This window comes from Merops nubicus, unplaced genomic scaffold, assembly GCF_000691845.1.
Source record: "Merops nubicus isolate BGI_N331 unplaced genomic scaffold, ASM69184v1 scaffold2450, whole genome shotgun sequence".
Lineage (NCBI taxonomy): Eukaryota > Metazoa > Chordata > Aves > Coraciiformes > Meropidae > Merops > Merops nubicus.
The window spans coordinates 43,711-65,581 of NW_008582015.1; the positions used below are offsets into that span (position 1 = coordinate 43,711).

At 35.3% G+C, this 21,871-nt stretch overlaps 1 protein-coding gene across 1 annotated transcript in view; it reads right to left on the bottom strand.

Moving 5' to 3' along the window:
• CDH9 (cadherin 9, type 2 (T1-cadherin)) overlaps nucleotides 1-21,871 on the bottom strand; it is a gene marked incomplete at its 5' end in the record, with an annotated part of 45,390 nt that overhangs the window by 4,134 nt on the left and 19,385 nt on the right. Inside the window, 6 exons of the mRNA XM_008936265.1 lie at nucleotides 8,250-8,371; nucleotides 9,814-9,950; nucleotides 11,264-11,517; nucleotides 12,832-13,019; nucleotides 17,380-17,547; nucleotides 19,858-19,977. Coding sequence (XP_008934513.1) covers nucleotides 8,250-8,371; nucleotides 9,814-9,950; nucleotides 11,264-11,517; nucleotides 12,832-13,019; nucleotides 17,380-17,547; nucleotides 19,858-19,977 — 989 coding nt within the window. The remainder of the gene's footprint in view (nucleotides 1-8,249; nucleotides 8,372-9,813; nucleotides 9,951-11,263; nucleotides 11,518-12,831; nucleotides 13,020-17,379; nucleotides 17,548-19,857; nucleotides 19,978-21,871) is intronic.

The window sequence follows — 21,871 nt, forward strand, 5'->3', positions numbered from 1 at the left end:
CAGGCTTTCCTGTTGCACTGAATCATGTGCAAATATGTGTACTCATATATATACAGACACGTACACATCAGAATTTTGACTCTTTCTACCTATCTGCAGCTAGACCAATAGATACAGGCTAAGGAAAACAGCTGCAGTACTGAGGAAGGAGAAATTACCTGGGTTTAGCTGTAGTTTGTGAAATGGCTTGCAACAGTTAACATCATGCCAAGTTCCGTGAGTCGTAGTAACTCTGGTGAGCCACAGGAATGACTGCTATGTCCTTTGCAGTCCCTGTTGGGTACTGCAATAGAGGCTGATACATAATCTAGCTGGCCTTGCAAGGACATATTTGCATTCAATCACAAGATGACAAAGTTTGGTGGCATGACAATGCTGCAACTCAATACAGGTAAGTTCTCACAGTATATACATTTAAAGGCAGAACGAGTTCAGCAGTCAGATATGTTTCTTGCAAAGCCAGGAAGGAGTCAATGCCTGTCTTGAGGTTTTCAAGCATTTCCAGCTTGTAGAGTGTCTTGAAATCCCACAGACATCAAAGCCACTTGTTATCAAAGACTTATTTCACAGCTTATTTTTTTTGATATATCCAGCAAAAGTACAGCCTGACTTTTTCCAAGAAATATAGTAATTGACAAGTAACACTGATACAATTTTTAAGCTTTGCAGAAGAAAAGAAATGCCTTATATACTTCTGAGAACATTAACTTGAGTGGGACTTGAGGATACAGATAAATATTGAAGGGAATTTAGCATCTTGCAGGACGAAACACTGTAGTAGACAAACATAATTACAGGGCTACCAAAAACACTGAAGTGTATTTTTTGCTGTGTCATTCAGAACCCTGCTACTGCTAGTGGTGCACAATGAGTATTTGGCCCCATTTTTCCTAATAAGTTTTGAGATATTTTTATTGCAGCTAATAATATTAGGTTATAGAAAACTAAAAGTAGAGAGGTCTCAGTTTGGTGCATTCACTTCCTAGAAATTCCTTCTCAAACAAGCCCAAGATTATTCTTTTTTTTTAAAAATAATTTTCTTTTTATACTGAGGAACCTGAAAGGTACTTTGTGAACATCAGCCTTGTACAAGTTTGTACAAGGGGATGGGATTATGCTGAAGGCAAGACTGTGCATTTCTAAGTGTTAGAATAATAACTACATATATAAAGTCTCTTTACTTTTAAAACATTTGATGATCATTGCTCTTTAGATTAATTTATTTTTATTTTAAGTTTTAGCTCTTTTTCAATATTAGACAAACTCGTCTTTATGGTAAAGTAAGCTGTTCAGTATATTGTTGAATCTCTGCTTATGCCAGTATTTTTCCAATATCCCATTGCTTTTCTATTGTTGTAATCTGCCTCTGAGAGTGGCAATACAGAAAACACCATGATGGTGCTTAATTTTAGTTTTTCACTGCTTAATGTAAAAATGCAATATTGTTACCAAAAATAAAATACCTGATAGGAAAAAAATACCAAATTGAAAGACTAGAAAATTTTCCACTCACATTTTTACTTTTTTGTCCTGAAAAGACAGAAAAAGTGTAAAAGTACCAGAAAGAAGAAAGAAAATTGGAATAAGTGATAATATTTGGACGATTACTTGCTGAAAAACTCAAGGAGAAAATATTCTGATATAATACCTGCCAGAAATTGCAGTTGAGTATCTTGGGTGTTTTTGAGATGTTATCAGTGGGATATTTATAGGATCTGGATTTGATTCCCTTCATGTGCAGAGCACATGGAGAACAATTGTGCCGAGCATAGAGGAACAAAACACCTTATTACCTACTCTAACTATTGGCTTCATAAACTGAGAAGCAGATGTTTTTCCATCAGGAAAGATGAGAGAATAAAAGAACAATGAGAAAAGATTATTGCAGGTGTATTATTCTAAATGAAGAATAGGCGAAAGGAAATTAGAAACATTCTCTAATTAAGGTGTTGTTTTTTTGTTTTTTTGTTTTTTTTTCCAGTTATACAGCAGTAAATAACAGAGGATGTTAATGATAGTTACTCCAGAAATGAAAGAGAATTGTCTATTTTTAAATATCACAACTGCATGAGAAAATTTAGTACTGTTTTGTGTACATTTTGTAATTTTGTGTAGGAAATGTATCCTTCCATTTTTAAGCAGATTTGGACATTGAGTTATGGTCAGTCTTCACCAGAAGTTTAGAGAAAGATCTCTGACATTGTAAAATTTATGAGGGGAGAGTTATTTCAAGAAAATTAATTTTACTCAAATATATTTCAAGAATATCAAGCATAGAGAAAATAAAAAGCATTTCTTTTTTTTTTTTTTTTTTTTTTATTTCTTCCATAATTTCCCATGGAAATATTTGAAAAATACTGCATTATTGTCATTATTTTAAGGCTTGCATGTGCATGTACATTTGCACTTTTGTGTGTTTAAATAAGCAGTCTTGTACTCCTGAGTGGATCTTATTAGGTAAATTCAAGTTTTCAAGAGTCACTTGTCTTTGAGGGTATGGAAAATTTAATCTTAGGCATTGACATAAAGTTTTCTCTTTTACATTCAGGACAAAATTGTAGCAACTTGACAATGCAGGATGAGTTGTTAATGAGGAATTATTCCCACTAGAAAAAAAATATTTCATGATGAAGATAGAGGTTTTGTTAAAGGGTTTGGACCTATTTCTCATTGACATAATTTTTTTTTCAAATGTGGAAATGTTTCAGTTATAATATTGTTTTGTGGGTTTTTCTTTTCTCCTAGACGCTGTGTTTTTAAGGCCATGATTTATAACACAGTCAAAACTGTGATTGTAATTTATGTTCAGGTTATTTTATAACTATTCATGCTCATCTCTGAAAAAGTGATTGCAGATGAACAGACTGGCTATTAACAGATTCCTTATGTATATCTGGTACATTCCCAGAAGTAGCCTGCTTTCCAGCTTTCTACAAGCTGTTCTGAAGACAGAAAGTGAGTAAGAGCTAGGTGAGGACAATTCTGCAGTAACAAGGGTCCCTGTACACTTCAGACCATGCCCTTACTGTTCTTGAGGCTACACTTATGGACACAGACAACTGCAGAAGTAAGAGACTTGGGTCGTGAGCTCAACCTTGGGACTGCCTCTAAAAGGAACACAGGAACCATCAGAGCAGACATCAAGCTAGTAGTGCAAGTTTAATAGTACAGAGATCAGCACCAACTAGTGACTTTTTAGATGGGCTTTCCAGTCTGTGCTGGCTCAGCATGTCATGCAAATAAACCACAGCTGCATGTTGGCTCCACGGTACACGCTTTAAAAATACAGCAACATGCTTCAGACAGATTCTTGAAAGGTTCATTAAAGAAAGCTGAACAAGGTGAGGTCTATGGGTAGATAGATGCAATATATTTTCAGGTTAATAATACCAATAAAAAAATATTTACAGACAAATAGAATGTCTGCTAAGTAATCTGCTGCTGCTTCTTTTCAAAACAGCAGCATATCAGTGGTCACTATTGTGTTTTTACAACTTATTTTTTCAAAATTCCTTCTTTTTAAATTCACTATAAATAAGACAGTGAAAAATAATGTCACTTTGAAAGGAATTTAAAGATGGTCTGCCGTTGTAGATAGTGCCTTTCTGAAGTTTTAAAAGAATGTAATTTTCATATAGCATGAAAATTGTACTTCCAGTCTGAGAGAAGTAAGACCACTGGAGACAGACATTCTTAAGCTAGAGATACAGTAACAGATGCTGAATTCTGTTCTTTCTTGCGTGCAATTACAGATATGTAGGGGAGTAGATATTTAATCCACTTGAATCATTTGGGCTTTTGTTCTTGTTATAATTATGTTCATAGTTAAATCTGGAAATTGTATAAGAGAGAAATTTCTCAAATTTCATTTATTTACTAGGCACTTAAGAAAGAAATGTTTGGGACATTTTGCTTTTTTGGTTTTGTCTGACGTTTTTCACAAGTGGTATGGGAGAGAAGAGAACAAATTCTGGTGGAGTACTGGCTTTGTCATTCTTTAAATGTATTAAATTTGTTTTGTGCTGCAAATATTTATAAAAGAATCTGTAAAGATATCTAAACTTTGTCTGCAATAAACTATGTTGTGAGAGAAACTATGCTTTTGATAACCATCAGACCATAGTAGTATGCAAGCATGATGGTGAAATGGTGGAGGAGCAACTTTGTGTTTCTCCTGTCCTTTCTTTTTCTTGTCCTTTTTCTTGCCTGTATAGTCTGGTAGGGCCAATCACTAATTTTGAATATATTAATAGCACAACACAGTGTAAATGGGTGCCCTGAAGATCTTGTAGAAGATTTTGAAGTAGATGCATTTCTCTAGGAGTGAAGTACTAATGCAGTTCAAGTGGCCCCATGAAGAAGTGGTTCAAAACCAATTCAGCTGTCATTGCAAGCCCATCTTGTCATTTTGTGGCTTCAGTGATCACAGATGTGCAGGCACAGTTCTAGCCCATGCAACTTGACAGTGCTAGTTGCAGAAAGCAGCTTCCATCACGTGTGTGAGCTTGAATAAACCTTTGATCTTGATGCTTTATGTCTTAAGAAAGGTTCTAAAATTCCTGCAACTTAACAAAACTTCATGTTTGATAATGCGAAACAGATTGGTTTTCAAGTCTTGGCTTGGTTCCACAAATGTGTTGGCAGTTTTTTAAAGCAGGACTGAATGCTTATCAGTTGTTGGAAAATTTTCCCTTGAACTCCAATTCTTACTTCAGAAGAGACAGACTGTTAGCATGGGTCTCTCACTAAATCAAGCCAATAGCTGTCTACCTAGAGAAGGCAGCTACAATGTATAAACAACTCGTGACTGATAATTAGCAATGGCCACATGAAAAATGCAATCTCCGTCTGCTCTAGCTGAAAAAAGGGAGGGAGCAACAGAGACTACCGAAAACAAAAATCTGCCAGCTTTCTGAAGAAGGAAACAAACTCTCTCTGTTCTGATGCCTCAGAGGCCTCTGAATGGCAGGGAATAATATAGCACCGGTCAAAAAAAAAAAAAAAAAGAAAAGAAAGAAAGTGACCTAGGTTATTTTCTTAAATATTATTATTGATGGATGTTGAAATTAACTGAAATGTTACTAGCAAATTGTTCAGTTAAATCAGTCTCCTTTTCAAGTAAATCTTTCTGGTTTCCATGGAGAGGACTCATCCTCTAATCCAGCTAGAAAGACCCAATTAATTCCCGTGACAAGGGCATGAGAGAAGTTGTACCAGAGCCTTCCCCACAACAGTCCCTGGGGCTCAAGCACACTATCAAAGGATTAGAGATTTCTAAATTGTATTGAGAGAAAGACTGCGTCATACTTTTCTTTAGCCTGTGTATTAGTCAGTGGAACAGGACTTGCATGGTGACAAATCTGTTCCAGCCTGATGAACACGGTTATTTATGCACCTCTAGTGATAATGTTTCTCCCCAGTCATACTATTATTGTTTGGAGAGAAAAGAGTGGCAGAGGAGGAGGAGAGACTGTAGGATTTTCTTTCCTCTGAACCTCCCAAGGCTATCTGAAAAACACAACAAACGCAGCCTCTACTATCTACTGATGTTAAGAATGAGTAATGTCACACAGAGGCAGAGATCGATATTTGATCATTCTGACTGCTTCCTGATGCACCTGAGATTTAGAGAGCACTGTGATTAATAACTGGACCAAATTAAAAAAATAATAATAATTACTATATGTATTTGCCTCTTCAGTCAGGCTTTCCTGCTGTGGGCACCAGGTTTAGAAACACTGCTGTGATGTGTCAAAACCCAATAATAATTCTAATAAGAGAGCTGCTTTGGATGGTCTCTAAAATAAGGTGGACTAGTACGAGATGAACACAACATGATTCCATGTCCTTATTGTATTATAGGAGGACTGCTAAATATGAGCAATACATGCTGTCTGGAATTTAACATGCAGAATATGCAGGTTTGTATCTCTATATATTTATTGCTATTTTTAGGTACAAAAATAAAATTAGTCCCATGTACTGAAGACAACTTGTTTTCTGAAATAATATGTTAACTATATGGAAAAGTCCAGATATGAATTCATATTGCTAACATGGGAGGAACCCAACTGTTAAACGAGTAGAAAAACAGTCTGGATCTCTCATTGTTTTGCAGCTACATTTGATACACACTGTCTTTCTAGTATTTTTGTGAATTTTTCTAATTAGGGAAGATAATTCCCGATATTATATTGGTATGCTATATGTAAGGGAAGTCTGAATAACAATATGCCTAACTAATGGACATCTGTCATCTCTTTTGTTAGAAAAGCACAGCATTTAGCAGAAAGGTAAATAAAATTTTACCTGTTAATGGATATTTCATCAAATATTAGATGGAAATAGTGTTAAGAAAACCAACAAGCAGTATGCCTTGATTGAACTTGGTTCAAATGTGTGACAAAACCTGTTTGCTCATTAATTGCATATGATTGCTTTCAATGAAATCTTCACTCTTAAGCTTTGCAATATTTATTTGTGTTATGCAATTAACATACATGACTCATTTTCTTATCAGTTGTCTCATAAATTGTCTCAATTTCATTTTATGCAAAGAGATTCTGTTGCAAGGGCAGAATTTAGGTCATATGCCAGCTGTTTGAAATTAATGGCTAGAATTATCTGAATGTATTCCACCTGGAAAAACAGCTTATAAATCATAAAACAAAACTATGAGGGTAGAATAAACAAAAGCTTAGAGAATTTTTGTTCTTTCCATAAGGCTTGAACTGTACTCTTATATGACAACTTATGTCACAGGTTAAAACACAATGTTCAGATCATAAACCTCAGTTGCTTTGAAAAGTGTTCCTTGTTCATTTTTTTCTGATATAATAATTCCTTCCAGTGATTTAGTTTAATTAATCACTGCCTTTGGTATGCATATTCTTGTATTTATGTGGTTTTGTGTGTTGGGGTTCTTTTGGTCTCTTAAGCCATTCATCATTTGAATTGCATGTTTCTGGTCTATTCCTGCTTCTAGAGTTCTGCAGGACCTGATTCTAGACTCATCTTAGCTATCATCTGTGCCACTTTCAGAGCAGCCCCTGTAACTATGTTAAACACAACATTGGACAGCAACCAAGGTAGAACATGAGCATGCTTCCTGGTGTGTATCCATATACCCCAAACCTGTAAAGACTTCGAGTGCTGTATGGTCACTGTGCTCCAAGGACAAACAAAATATCTGACATTCTGATCCTTTCCACATACTTTCTGTGAATTCAGTCAGCTTTAGTTGGATGATATCAGCATAAAACTACTAAGAAACAAGAGCAGACCTAAACTGTGTGTAAGGCTCTATCCTGGTCTTTCTTTGCTAGAGTAGGAACTCACTTAGATTTGTGCTAGTGAAAATAGTGATCTCAAGCTTTTTCTTCCACTCAAAAATGCATCAACCTAGAGAAGAGGCTTATGCACGGACTTAGGCTCATGCTTGAAAGACAATCTCAAGGTACCAAATCTGCTACTAAATCCAGTCCTTTGGTAAATACTTCCAGAATTAAAACTCTGCAAAACATACATCTTTCTTCACAGGATTTAAAACTGAAAGGATGACTGACATTAGCATAAGGTCATTGTATCAGCATTAATAATAAAAGATTTTTGTAGTATATTGCCTCTGAGTTTCACTGGTATGTTTCCTTTCTCAGTTTCCAGTTATCACTTTATTTTCTCAGCAAATTTCATTATTGTCTCTTTAGATTATTACTGAATTACTGAGATAGTTCAGAAAGTGTATGCATGACATTTGACCCAATTTAACTCAATTCCTAATTAAAGTTTCAGTTACAATGGAACCAGTTGCATTATTTTTTATCGTTGTAAAAGTTTATTTTTCATGTCTCCTGTACTGAAGCATAATGAAAGATTTTACTGCTTTGTGTACTCAAAGGTGTGGCTAAATTCACTAATGCTTTGAAAAATATCCAGAAAGAAATGGAATTATTGAACAGTATAAAGGGTTTTGTAGCATTTTGCAAAACTGATTCTGCAAACTATTTTTGATATTAGGGATGAAAAAACACCTTAAAATACAGTTTTGTATTATATGCTCTGTTATTATATTTGAGTAAAATCTTTTTTTTCCTCCTTTTTTTGAATCAGCTGGTAGTTTCTGTAGAAGGTAGCGCATAAAAAGGCTGATTTGATTTGCAGTTTTTTAATTAGTATAGATTGAAGTCCTCATGATGGTATTCCAAGATAGTTTCACTACAAGTTCATCAGTACCATAAGCATTTGTTTACCTGTCCAGCTTTCGCATTTTCACAAACAAATGTTTCATAGTATCGGGCAAATTCCGGTGCATGATCATTTATGTCTAAAATCCGTATAAAGACAGCTGTCTGGCTACTTTGTTTAGGATTATCTGAAAGAAGAAAATTATTTCTATTAAAATACAAAGATTTACAGTCTATGTCTATTAAAAGACCTGAAATTATTAAATGTATTTTTTCAATAGACATTAGAAATGTTCTTTTTTCTTGATTATACTCAATTTCATTTTCTACTGACATACTTTCCGTATGCTTAAAAGCCCTATTTACTTTTGAAACAAATACATTTTGAAATAATATAAAGTGCACTTAAATTCATTTGCATTAAAAACAGGTCACTGAATAACTATTGACTTGTATTCCATACATCAGTGCAGTAAATGATTCATTGCAAAAGCTGTTTCCTGAGGTCAAGCTGTCAAGAGCATTTACTTGTTCAAATCAGTAAAGCAGTTAAGCAGTGTTGGTCAACAGCAACAATAAACAAAGAAATGAAACCTGAAGTTGTCTTTTCTCCCCAAAATATAAATATCAGAACAGAAAAAAAAAAAAAAAAGATATGTAGATAATGTCATCAATTGGTCTTCACAGCCTTGACTTCCAAGATCAGGTTCTTGCTGGACATGAATCTTGCAGTACACATAGAAAATGGAGACCCTATTTGACCAAACATTGAAAAAACAAAAACAAACAAACAAACAAACAAAAAAAAAACAAACAAAAAAACCAACCAAACAAAAAACCAAATAAATAAATAAAAAAAACATTCACGAGGAAAACATCCATCTTTCTGAAAATGGGAATATAATTAATCTCTCTATATTACCCAACACCCATATTGTTAAGCACATAGACTCCTGGAGAATCTGTGAGGAGAATGAAGGAATGGAGAAAAGTTGTTACGTAAAATCAGTGTCTCCATTTCCCATCTGATGACTCATCAAATGGCTAGTAAGAAAAGGCAGACAAGAGACATTCAGATCAAAAAAAGTCCAACAGAATACTAAAAAATACAGGTGAAAGACAGGGCTAGGGTTTACTTCAGACCTGGAAGGGAAAGAATTTTGTCTACCCTTGGCTTCAGGTGAAACCATTTCCTGAGATAAGTTAAAGCAGTTGAGGTAAAGTATAATGTCTCCTCCTGTTTACAGTGGTCATTCTGACAATATGTTGTATGTCTGTCATGTCCATGTTTTTTTCCAAGGATTTTCCCAAAGCCTTAGCTAAGGATAAACCCAGTGCATCACACGTGCACCACACTGCTGGGAATTCTCAGGGAACTGGTTAACTTGTCTAATATATACTGTACCTGGTTTTGTTGAGCCTGACAATTCCAAATTATCATTTCATAAATGAGCAAAGATAATCCTAAAGTCGTAAATAGAACTTTTAGATGTGCATTTAAAGATACTCTATCTATTGATAATATCTGAATAATGGCAAAAATACTGAAACAAGATAACTCATAAACACTGTTGAATTTTAGGTTTTCTCAGTTCTGATGTTCTCCTGAGATAAATGATCTTCAACTTACTGATTTCAGTTGCTATGACGGTGATGTTGTGCCAGGGAGTTTCTTCCCGGTCAAGTGGCTTTGAGAGGAATAAAGATCCATTTCCTGAATAGATGTTGAATATTCTGTCAAGGTCAGTATGTCGGTCCACAGAATATCTGTCAAGATACAGTACAACTGAGCATCGCTATGTCCTGTTACAGTCTCTAGTTTAGTACACATACACCTCTAAAAGTTTTCTAAATTAAACTGTGGTTAATCAAGAATGTTCTTTACAGTTAACCTAAGGTTTCCTGTAGCTGCCTGAGGAGTGCAGCATGTTACAAACACTAAGAAATAACTTCTTAAGAGTAGTGAGCAGGATGAAAAGCAAACTATGTCAGCAGTTTAATAGATTGACATTTGAAATTACCTTTTAGTTTATAAAGTGAATGTTGGAGTAACAACTAGAAGTGAACATTATTAGATAATATTTTTGCAAATTAATTGATTCTTGGAGAATTCAGTCATCTAAGGACACACATTCCAGATATAATTAAGTACCTATTTATAATAAGATATTTTTGGGATGTCACAAGGACCATCAAAACCACTAAAAAAAACCTTTGGATCAGTTGATATTTAAGATGAAAGTTAGTAAAATCTTATTGCATGACACTTGCTTTTGCTTTGTTCTCTTCCCGCAAGGAAAAACTTGTTTTACAGGTGTTTTTAATAGTTACCAGTCACTATTAGGTTAAATTGAGATTTTATACATAGATTACTTAAAAACATTTTATTTTTTTTCTCCTCTAACACCTCTTATCTCAAACTGTACTGCTGGAGGACATAACAAGTTTGTTCAGAAATGCAGAAATCAGGTTTCCTTATCAGTTGCATGTTAAATACACAAATCTGAGTGCTGTGTTTGTCACTGCAGATAATAATAGCAGATGGCTAACAATATACAGCAATTTCACAGCACTGAGCTCTTACCTCTAATTGTTATGACTTTCTCACAATAATTTCTTATTTAATATACTATGATTATTAAACAGTTAGGCTGTGGAACATGTTACATAATGTTATGTCTAGGGGATTACAAAGGTACAGAAGGCTGACTGCTATCACCCAGGAGGGAGTGTAGAAATACACCATTTTGATTATTTTACATAAGTTTTGCTGCTGGAGGCACAATAGGAAAGCATAATATTGAGAACCTTTTGGTGAAAGTACTAGAACATGATGCCAGGTAAATGCTGACCTCTCTGTTTACCTGATGCCTATAGGCTCTCTGTCAGAAGCATACCCTGCACTGTTAACTGTGTTTGCTTTAACAAGCTCCCATAGATATTTCTCTGCTTGACACTTTTCAGTAGCCCCAGTGTGCTTTATTTTTTGAGTGGCCTCCTATTACATAACTCTCTCATCACGCTTTGTGCATGAGATTTGACACACGTCTACAGGATTTTTATATTATGCAATGGCTTACTTTATTGCATTCTTTGTTATATCTGGATCCTGGGCTATAACCTGCCCAATAATACTTCCTTCACTGGCATCTTCATCTACCTCTATTAAATACCAAGGTCTGCTAAACACTGGAGGTTCATCTATGTCTTCCACAGAAATTTTAACCAAAGCCGTGTCTTTGAATGGCCCCAACTGAAGAAAACGAGGATCAGGATGAGTGTTGGTTGCTTCCACTTTTAAGGTGTACAACATCTTGTTTTCAAAATCCAGATGCTGAGGAGCAAATAATAATAATATTAAAGAAAAATGTGTCATTTTATAAGAAACATGCATCAGTTTTATAATGATGAAATAGAAGTGTAGACATTTTTAGGAGCAAAAAACTCTACAATTTAATGCATCTTGGAGAAGATGGAGCATATTCACGTTTGGTATAAAAAAAGTAAGGAGTAGTATAGGGCAACAAGACAATTATGATGCCTCTGCCTACTACTTGCTCATATTCCTGGAAAACCAAGTGGGGTCAATCTATACAAAAATAGAAAGAGGGAAAGAAACAAGGAAGTCAGATTCAATCCACAAGTAGGAGTTGCTAAAGGTCTTATTTGTTTCATCTCACTGGTAGGAACAAGAACAATTATCCCAGCTCATAAATGCTCCCTATCCTATTTCCATTCTCCTTTCCCCTCCCCTATCACCATCTACCCTTTCCTATTCTGCATCAGGAGCAACTCAGACCCGTCCCTGGCCCCCATGTTCCAGAATGAAAAGTAAAACTACAGATCTGTGTGACATTATATTAAGAACATCCATATATGTATATGTAGATATACAACCATATGTGGCTGCATATATATCCATGCACAAATAGAAATATACCTGTTTCCAAACATATGTGTCTAGGTCTATATTTTTATATATATATATGTAGAAATCTATTAGTTGTTACTGATAGGTTCAGTAAGAACAGAACCAAAAACAGTGCTCAGAGTTTAACAGTCTGAACACTAAAAAGCAACCAATAAATCTGACGGAGATGGTATTTTGAAATAAATTTCTGCCCACGCCTTTGCTCTTTGGACTTTCATTGATGGAATATGGAACAACTTAAGTTTCACCAAGGCTGGACTTAAATGAAGACAAGTTTTAGGTACTGGAGATACCTGACTGTTAGGCAGTTTGGAGAGGGACAGTTTAGCACTGGAGGTGCAAGTTCATCAAACTGCAGGTGAGCCTCCAACCCATGTGAGCCCTACTGTAGCATTCAGCTGATAAACCCCACTGTGAACTGAGCCCCTCCAGGTTTTCACAGCCCTAATCTGAAAGTACTGTGTGTGAAAGTATATATATTGAACAGACAGCAGCCACTGAAAGATTGCTTTATGTGAAGTGACATGCCAGTAAATTTCCCTCGAGACTGGAAAGTAACAGGTATCTGCTGAAGAAGGAGAAGAACAAAACTAATACAGCAACTTCTTGGCAGCCTGACCCCTTGTGAGATCTACCCTCCCTTTTCCTGGAAAAAGAAAAATAACTGTAACACCTGGAGAGCTAAGTACATATAAAAGAGATGGAGAAAAAATAAACCTTTTTGACAGTTATAATCCCTTCCTGTGTGTCCTTGTCAGTGACGATATCAAACATGTCTGATCCATCCCCATTGGAGATGCTATACTCAATCTCTGCATTTTCACCCACGTCAGGGTCATTGGCTTTAATTCTGCCAAGAGGAGTCCCAGGTTGTGCAGACTCAGGAGAGCTGAACTGGTAGGTGCCTGAAAGAGCAAAATCGAGCATTTATTGTTTAGAGAAACTTTGTTCTCCTGAATAATAAACATGTTCAATTTCACATGGATTTTTTAAGTAACTTGAAGTTTGAAACACCTTAAAAAAGTGCTGTTAGTCATCATACTAAATGTTAAAACAGGGTTTGGAGGTGATTGACAAAATGTCAGAAAAATTTCAAGTGATTCTTCAAACCCATTTAGTGCTATGCTTTTAATTCCTTTTTTTCCTTTTTTTCTTTTTTTTTCTTTTCTGTTCATCAGCTATGAGGAACAGAGAAGCTCAACGATCAGGCACCAGTTCTAACCTGATCATTTAGCAGCATATGGGTTTTTTTGTTTGTTTGTTTCTTTCTTTCTTTCTTTCAATTTTCTAGAAACATTCCAGTTGTATTTAGGTGTAGTAGAGGATTTTGTTCTGTTTTCTCAAGGTACAGGAGTTGTAGAAACCGGTGTGGATTTTGAAAAGACACTAAAACAGAATAGGCTGTTTTATTATTCTTTTGAAAAATATATTCAAGACTTGTAGGTGTTCTGTGTGAAAGTAATTCATTCATCCATTATTGGTAATACATGCTAAACAGTCATGGTAAAGAGCATTGGGATCCATATGCATGTTAATTGTTATAGTTAATTGAAACACAAACATTCAGATTTTCTTTCATTTACTCTGCATATACTTTTTGTGCACTTTCAATGGTTGGTTTCATTTAATGTTTTTTATAATCAGAGTTTGCTAGACAGAATTCTGATTACACAGATATTTTAATCTTGCCTATGCATATGAAAAGTGAATTTACATATATGTTCTGACAACATTTGCAATAAAAATCTGATTATAAAGACATACTGTTGCAGAAAAAAAAAATTAATCATATGGTTTTCTTGACCAGTAGGAGCTAGGCAATGAAGACCTTTCATCACTAGGAAGACACAAATGTATCTAAATCCATATTTGCAGTTATTTGTTAACAATAAAACGTGAAAAAAAAACAACCTGATCTATTCAGCATTTTACATGTAAAATTCCGGAATCTGATGTTTCTTTTGATATGCCTTATCTTGTAAATTAATATTAATTTACTGAGTGTGATAGCAGCATTGGAAAAATAATTTAAGAGTCTGACAAAATGAACACCTGATAAAATGCATAATCTTTATCTGAATGGTCCAATAAGAACCTGTATAAAAGAATCTGTGCAAATTATATTGACTTGTAGTGAAGTACAGTCAAGTATCTTTCTTACAAATAGCCTGTTTCCTATGTTTACATGTCCTTTGCTTTAAGATACTTAAAAGGTCCTGAAAGTTCCTTTTAAGTACAAGAAATATACCAAATGTCTGAGTGCTGAATGAATTTCCTTCCCTTATTGTATACACTGCATACAAGAGTTTCACTGCAAATATAGTTGTATAGATGCGTATTATAATGGAAGCTAATCCTTGATGTTAAGTTGCATTTGCTGTTACAAATTGAAGGTTGTAAGTGAAAATTCAGCAGTAGACTGGCTGCAATTCAGACAGACTAAAATGCATATTCAACCCTGTCAAGGGTTAGTTAGGGCTGGGCTGGCCCTTAAATCAGGCTGAAAATGGGATGAAAGTTAGGATTCTTGGCAGCTGAATGATAAGTTTGAAGGCTTGCTCAAAATCAAGTGCCTGGCAAGTGAGCCAGAAATACTATAAGAACAGATTTAACGATGCTACTTATGACTTCTTCAAGGATAAATCACTCCTTTGAGTGCTTTTGCATCTGAAAGCATTCCTTATTTTTGTGGTGCTATATGAGTGCTACACATTTTCAGCATGTGAGGTGGCATATTTGTTTTAGAGTACAACTGAATCCAAAATGTGTAAGATTTTAATTATGGTGTCATGTAAATTCAGTTTAGGCCTATACTTTTAACAGTCTATGATTCCTTTCAGGAAACAAAACAAAATAGAAAATCTAATCTTTTTTAATGCGGTATGAATAACCTGTATTTCACAGTGCACTCTGCCTTTTTCCTTTCTTTTGTCTCCCTAAGAAATCAATCATCAGTTCTTCAATACCTTGACATTAACTCCTATTGCATTTGCAATTCACCCTCTGCTTTGTGCCACATTTTCACCTGTTGTTGACTCATACAAGAGAAAATGGAAGAGATCTGGTTTTGGGAGCAGCAGACTTCTAGAACTATGTAGTTCTTTGAAGGTATCCCCTTCTTCATAACTATCTAAGAAGGAATCAAAACATCCAGATTGTCTCTGATTTCCTAGGAAGTGTTAAAAACCACCCTACTGAGAAGAAAGAAAATGGGAGGGAAGTGTCATCAGCAAAATGAAAATTACAGCAATAGATCCCACAACAGGTCTTCTATAGCCCATTCAATGTCTTTTAGTGATGTTCAAAGCACAAAACTGCAAAGAACATTATATGAGACACCAAATTGTGTAAATTTCTCTATAATTAAGTACAAAATCCAAAGCGTGTTGAAAAAAATCAGACAAACTTCCATAGACTTCAGATGTCACCTAATCTTGGAAGAAGTGCATCATAAAGAACAAAATCTAAGGAAACTGAAAAACCTATGTTATCTTTCCAGTTCTATGCATTCTTCCTTATTTATGGTTTCAATTTAAATTAATTTCATTTAATTCATCAATAAAGCTTAGAATGCAATGTGCTACACTGCATTCTGATTTTGTTTCAAAAATTCCTATTTGCAAAATATTATGGGCTATATGATGCTATACAGAGCATATATAAAGCAGTATGCTCTCCTGAAGTCAAACAGGAAGGCTGGTTAAAAACTGCTTTTTGATTTTGTCATGTGAAGGTGATTCTCAGCAAGTAAACTTTGAGTCTGACTCCAGATTATATTTTTTTTAAATGAAAACTGCAGAACTTCCCCTCCTCTCTCCTTTTAAAACACAATCTGTTATCATGAATAAAGATAAAAAAAAAAAAAAACAAAAAACCCAAAAAAACAGTTATACACAATTTCAGGAATCCTTTCCCCCACAGTCAGGGTTTTCTAATATTTTTAAAAATCTGTTCCAGGTTGACGTGTTTATACCACTCTGAGTGTACTCATTGCCATGGTACTGAAGTGTTTTTCAAGTTTCTTCAAGTCCAGGGAAGTGTTTTCTAAATCAGCGTTGTTTCTTCAGTGCTTGGTGAACCTGTAAAGAGACAGTCAGGTCCCTAGCAGTGCCAAGAAGCAATTTAAATTTTGTTATGTGGACATTTTTGCAGCAGGTACCGAAGAAAAGCTGTAAATTTTTTCTGTCTGCAGCCTATCAAAGAGTTGTGAGTTGCTGATTATAACATATTGGGATTGGATTTAAAGCAGTGGCCTTGCATGAAAGCTGAGGGAACTAGGGTTTTTTTCAGTTGAGAAAAGGAGGCTGAGGGGAGACCTTATTGCTTTTTATGACTACCTGAAAGGATGTTGTAGCAAGGTGAGGATCAGTCTGTTTTCCCATTTAACAAGTGATAGGATGAGAGGAAACAGCCTCAAGTTATGCTGGAGGAGGTTAGATTGGATATTACAAATTTTTTTTCAGCAAAAGGGTTGTTAAGCACTGGAACAGGCTGTCCAGGGAAGTGATGGACTCATGATCCCCGGAGGTATTTAGAAGATGTGTAGATGTGGCATTTAGGGACATGGTGCAGTAGTGATGTGGCAGTGCTGGTCTATTGGACTTGATGATCTTGAAGGTCTCTTCCAACCCAAACGGTTTCATGGTTCTAACATCTGGAGTATGCTACTCTGAAGCTTTCTGTATTGTACAACTTTCTGGTTTTATTTTTAAGTCTACAGAGATACATTTTAAAAATGTAATTGTGTCAAATTGGCCTAGATTGCCAAAATCATTCAACTCTAAGAGTTGAACAGAGTTTACAAGTATCTAAACCAAATGCTTAGACTTCCAGCAGAGCATACCACCTGATCAACTCTGTCTGTGCAAGGTGCTACATTAGAAAATTTGCTGACCTATTTGCTTGCCTAGACATGTGGAACTAAAAGTATCTCCAACACCTGAACTTTGTATTCCTCTAAATTCCTCTGAAGGTTTTTGATTCCCTGCATTTAGCCTAGGTTATTGTTACAGTTCCCATTCCTGTCCGCACAGCAAGAATGGGAAGAAAGTTTATCATTCCAATAAATACTTTGCAATTTAAAAAATGGAAGCAAAAATTCTCATTTGCCTTAATAATGCTGCAACATGCACAAACACAGCACTGGGCCAGTATTTATATTAAAATAAAAAGGCAGAAAAAAAGAAGATTCCAGATAGTGGCAGTGAAATAGCTGATTTTAGAGAGGTTCTTTGGAAGGCAACAGAACTATTAGATGCTCCATACTCTGAGGGAAGCGAGGTGGGTTGTTGTTGACATCAGTCAGTGTGATGTTCACGGTGGTGGTCCCTGATAGTCCTCCCATCTGTCCTCCCATATCTTTGGCCTGGATGACCACTTGATACTGTTCCCTGTTTTCTCTGCTCATGTCCGGCAAAGCAGTCTTGATTATGCCTTGGAGAGAAAAAGTAGAAACAGAGAGGTGAAGGAGAAGCACCACCCGCTTTAATCTCAGAGGTTTTAAATGGATTCATGTTAATCTATAGCAATCAAAACAAGATATACTGCAATAAGCCTTTCAGTCTATGGCTGATTTAATGTGATTTTAAGAAAAAAAGATAAATAAATTTAACAGAGACATTATTCATTGTTTATGATGTGCTTTAATGAATCTAATTCTTTCAGTTATAAAAATATAAATATATTTGTTGAATTAATGAAATTATCTCATCTATTGTGTCCAGTTATTATGTTAATACATTCTGTAATCTCTAGCTCTGGTGAGGTTTTGATATTATAGCATAACGCTGAACTCTAACATGCCTTGGATTCATTCTTTTGGACCGTAATAGATCATATATTTTAATGCCCACTGATGGCCCCTGTAAGTCAGCTAGGGCTATAGCTAATAAAGGAATTCAATGAGATTGTAAAATTAGTGTTGGTAAATTTTTTCTGGGTGTCTGACCTCAAGAACCTCATGAATGTAATTTAAATGTCTCAGACTCTGGTATAAGACACAAAAAAATGTAAGGACCTTGAAAAACAAAAATCCCATAGCCTGAATAGAGACATGAACTCAGTCCTCATGGGATCCAGAGGCCAAAAGATCTTTTCATTAAAGTGGACATACACACATTTTCTTTTAGAAAACCAAGCAGAGCTTTTTTTTTTTTACAGTGTTTAAGTGATGTGAACTTTCCCTTGTGAAGTGGGAGAATTCAAATACAGCATCCTTTTTTTTGCGTGGAGGATTCAAACTTCTGCCTTTCCTTTCTGAGAAGATGGTTCTCATTACAAGCTTGGCTTTCTATTATGAAAAGAAAAAACAAAAACAGCCTAACCCTGGAAAACTCTTACTCCTAGAAAGAAAGTGAAACAATGGAAAAAACTCTGTAGTCTAGTGTTTATGGCATTTATGTCTGATTCAGGATTACCAGACTCTGATCACTGTACCTAGACTTGTTAATCTATGCAATATTAAAAAACAAATTTGGTAAAAATGAAAGATAATCTAAGAGTCAAAGATTGGAGCCCAGGTCTCCCCCAAACCAACTGCCTGCTTAATCACCTGTTACTATGGATTAATGACCATGTGATAGTGGTCCTGTTTCCCTGCTTTTGCCTTGTAAAGATATTTTGAGTTTGGGATTGGAGAAAAGATGAAAAGGAGAGATGAGAAAAGGTGGGGAAAACTAAACTGTTTAATCTTAGGTAAAATCATTATGCTTCCTATTAAAACTGTAGACATGTGACTCATACTCTCTTTTTGACATAATGTTGTTGCTGTATTTAAGAAATTGTTTCAAAAGGAAATTAGCGAACGTCCAAGCATGTTTAATAGATTACGAACATCAGGGATTCTGGGCACAATTGCACTTAAACTCTGGATTCTCAAACCAGAACAATTTTGATAACATGCAGGAGGAAGCTAATGTAATGCCTCCTGTCTTACGTGCATTAGGATTACATTTCTGGAGTGAAGGAGGATGGTGGTGTTTGTTTCTTTTTTGAAGCTATATTTTGGATTGTAGACATCTAAAGTTCACACAAGTTTTTCCTCTTTGTGTCTGCCTCATCTGATATCCTGTGTTAGCAGTGAAAACGGCTTCCATTCATGCTTCACAACTTAACAGCATTAGCATTTCTTACTTCACTTCTAATAGCTATTGGAATCAGATTGCAGTTTCAAAAATCTGAGATAAAAGTTGTCCGTGGTCAAAAATCTACCACAAACTTTTAGATATAATTAATTTACTTTTCAGGTTTTTTTCTTTTTTTTGTCTGTTTTTTGTTTGGTTTAGTTTGATTGGTTAGTTTGGTTTGGTTTGGTTTGGTTTTTTAGCCCTATAATCTGAAATTATCTGGCTACTTTTCCTTTTCTTAAAGACAAAGAGAGAAAATTCACAGAAATTGGTGTAAAATAAGCTTTAATACTTTAATGATTTACCTTGCACCCTTTACAATATTCTACACCCTTTCCGAACTGTTGAGCTTTACGGTTAACAGTCATCTTCCAGAAGTCTTAGTAAAACCAAGTAAACAATTTCTTCTTCCGCTATATTATTATTTTCACCAAAAAAAAAAGGGACAGGTTTGTTGTAATTCCAGTTGACATTTAGAAAAAAAAACTATCAGCTGCGCATCAAGAGACGTGATGTCATACACCTGTTCCAATATTTAGATGCAAGTGAAAAATGTCTTGATCCCTGTGTCCTGTCACTGTCATTGCAAAATATAAGTAAGACTGAATGAGCTGCTAACCTGTTTCTGGATCCACTGAGAAATATGGCTGTCCCTGGAGGATACTGTACACCACTTTGGCACTGTTTCCATAGTTGGCATCATCAGCATCTGTGGCTGTCACTTGAATAACAGATGTACCTAAATGGGTACCAAAAAAGGAATCAGCAGATTTTAGCTACTTCCTGAAACCACATGCAGTTGTTTCTGTACTGAATTCAGTAAAAAAAGAAAAATCAAACGTCATCCAGTGGACAAATCCAGGTTATCCCACCCAAGTAAACAGTAAAATAAAGCCTCATCTTCCTCATGACTAAAACTAAAATTATCACTTAAGATTCATGTTTCTGTTAAATGTGAACAAATGCATAGGAATAGGCATGGCTCTGAAACCGACACAGAATTAGGTGGTTTTGGTGAACAAACAGGCCTGAAGATTTCCTCTGATCATAATACGATCTCAGCTGAAACTGTTCACTTGAAAGGTAGGTAGGTGCTGTGTGAAAAGTTCCATTATGATTCTTAATTTGGGCTTAATCAGTAAATTAACCTAAAGTAAATATCCTCATAATTATTTTTAGATTGCAACCTGCTATATCTGAAAATATCTGAAATCTGACTGAATAAAAAAATTTGTCTCATCCTACCTGATTTTAAAATGCTTTTAAAAGAGTGGCTTGATCTTGCAATACGAAATTCTGGGTTTCTTTTCTCTCTTGATCAAAGTTATTCACCTATTTGGCAAATAATTGCCATTAAACAATAACTACATTTTTCCAGTATTCACTTCCTTTACATGAAAATGTCTTAACTGTGCCCTGCCATCAGGATGAGGAGTATATAGGCTATATGGGGTTAAGAGCAGTGTGAGACAATACATTTGATGTAGTTTATGGATTAGAAGCAAATGAAAGTTTCTGTAAAACCTTTCTTCTGAGATATATAAAATGACAAAACCATTCTTCACAAGCTTTTATTTCTAAGCAGTTTCCAAGATGTCAGGATACATTTTGCTAACACAATCTAGGGCTGATAAATGTCTAGATAAATGGAGGCAATCCAATAGCTAGAAGTGTAAAGGTACTTAACTCCTTGCCAAGGACAGAAGGCTGACTGAGGAGAGTCTCTTTACCCTATTTTTGGCTGGGTATTTTTTGTCTCACTTTCCTAATAAGAAGAAGGTCTAGTGAGCACTGTCCTCTTAATTGATATAATTTCCCATTCCTTTTTTTCTTCACCTTCAGTGTCTCTAGATTGAAGTTCACCCAGATAACTCACAGTCAGATATATGTCTTGACTATTAATTTAGAAGATGCTTATTTATCTGTGACTAATGGAATTGAAATGAATCATCTATATTGCCACTCTTCAGTGCATACAACAGATTGGAGAAAGTAGAAATCCACAGTATTCAAAATAGATTTATAAGATCACATGTTGTTATTAGGTCCTATTAGGAGCATCTGTTTTCTCATAGTACATAATACTGTAGTTTTACCTACATAATAGTAACATTTTCCACTATTTCAGGTTATCTGAACAGCATGACAAGAGGGAAAGAATAATTCTTTCTCTACAACAAACCAGTAGAACACAGTCGTAAAATGCTTTGTCACAATTCAACAACCTCTGAAGCGTATTTTTGCCATCAGCAATCTAGATTACTTTTTTCCTGGTTAAACAGTTAAAGGGCATCTGTGTGCCAAGCTGATAAAGATAAACCTGAAGAATTGAATATGTAAGGACAAATTTGTCACTAACAAGGTCCAGCAGAACTGCTCTTCTGGGAAAAAAAAAAAAAAAAAAAATTAAGATCACTTTCTGAGAAATGTAGAGAGTCCTACCTGCTTTCAAAAAAACCAAACAACTTAAATCCCATGCCTCCTCAATGCTAACAGGGAAAGGAGAGTCAGTATCAATTGCTAGCCTACAAAAAACGTGAAAGTCAACAATAAAATCATATCACAGAATCACAGAATTACTATGGTTGGGAAGGAACTTGAAGATCATCGAGTCCAACCTAACTCTTATCTAA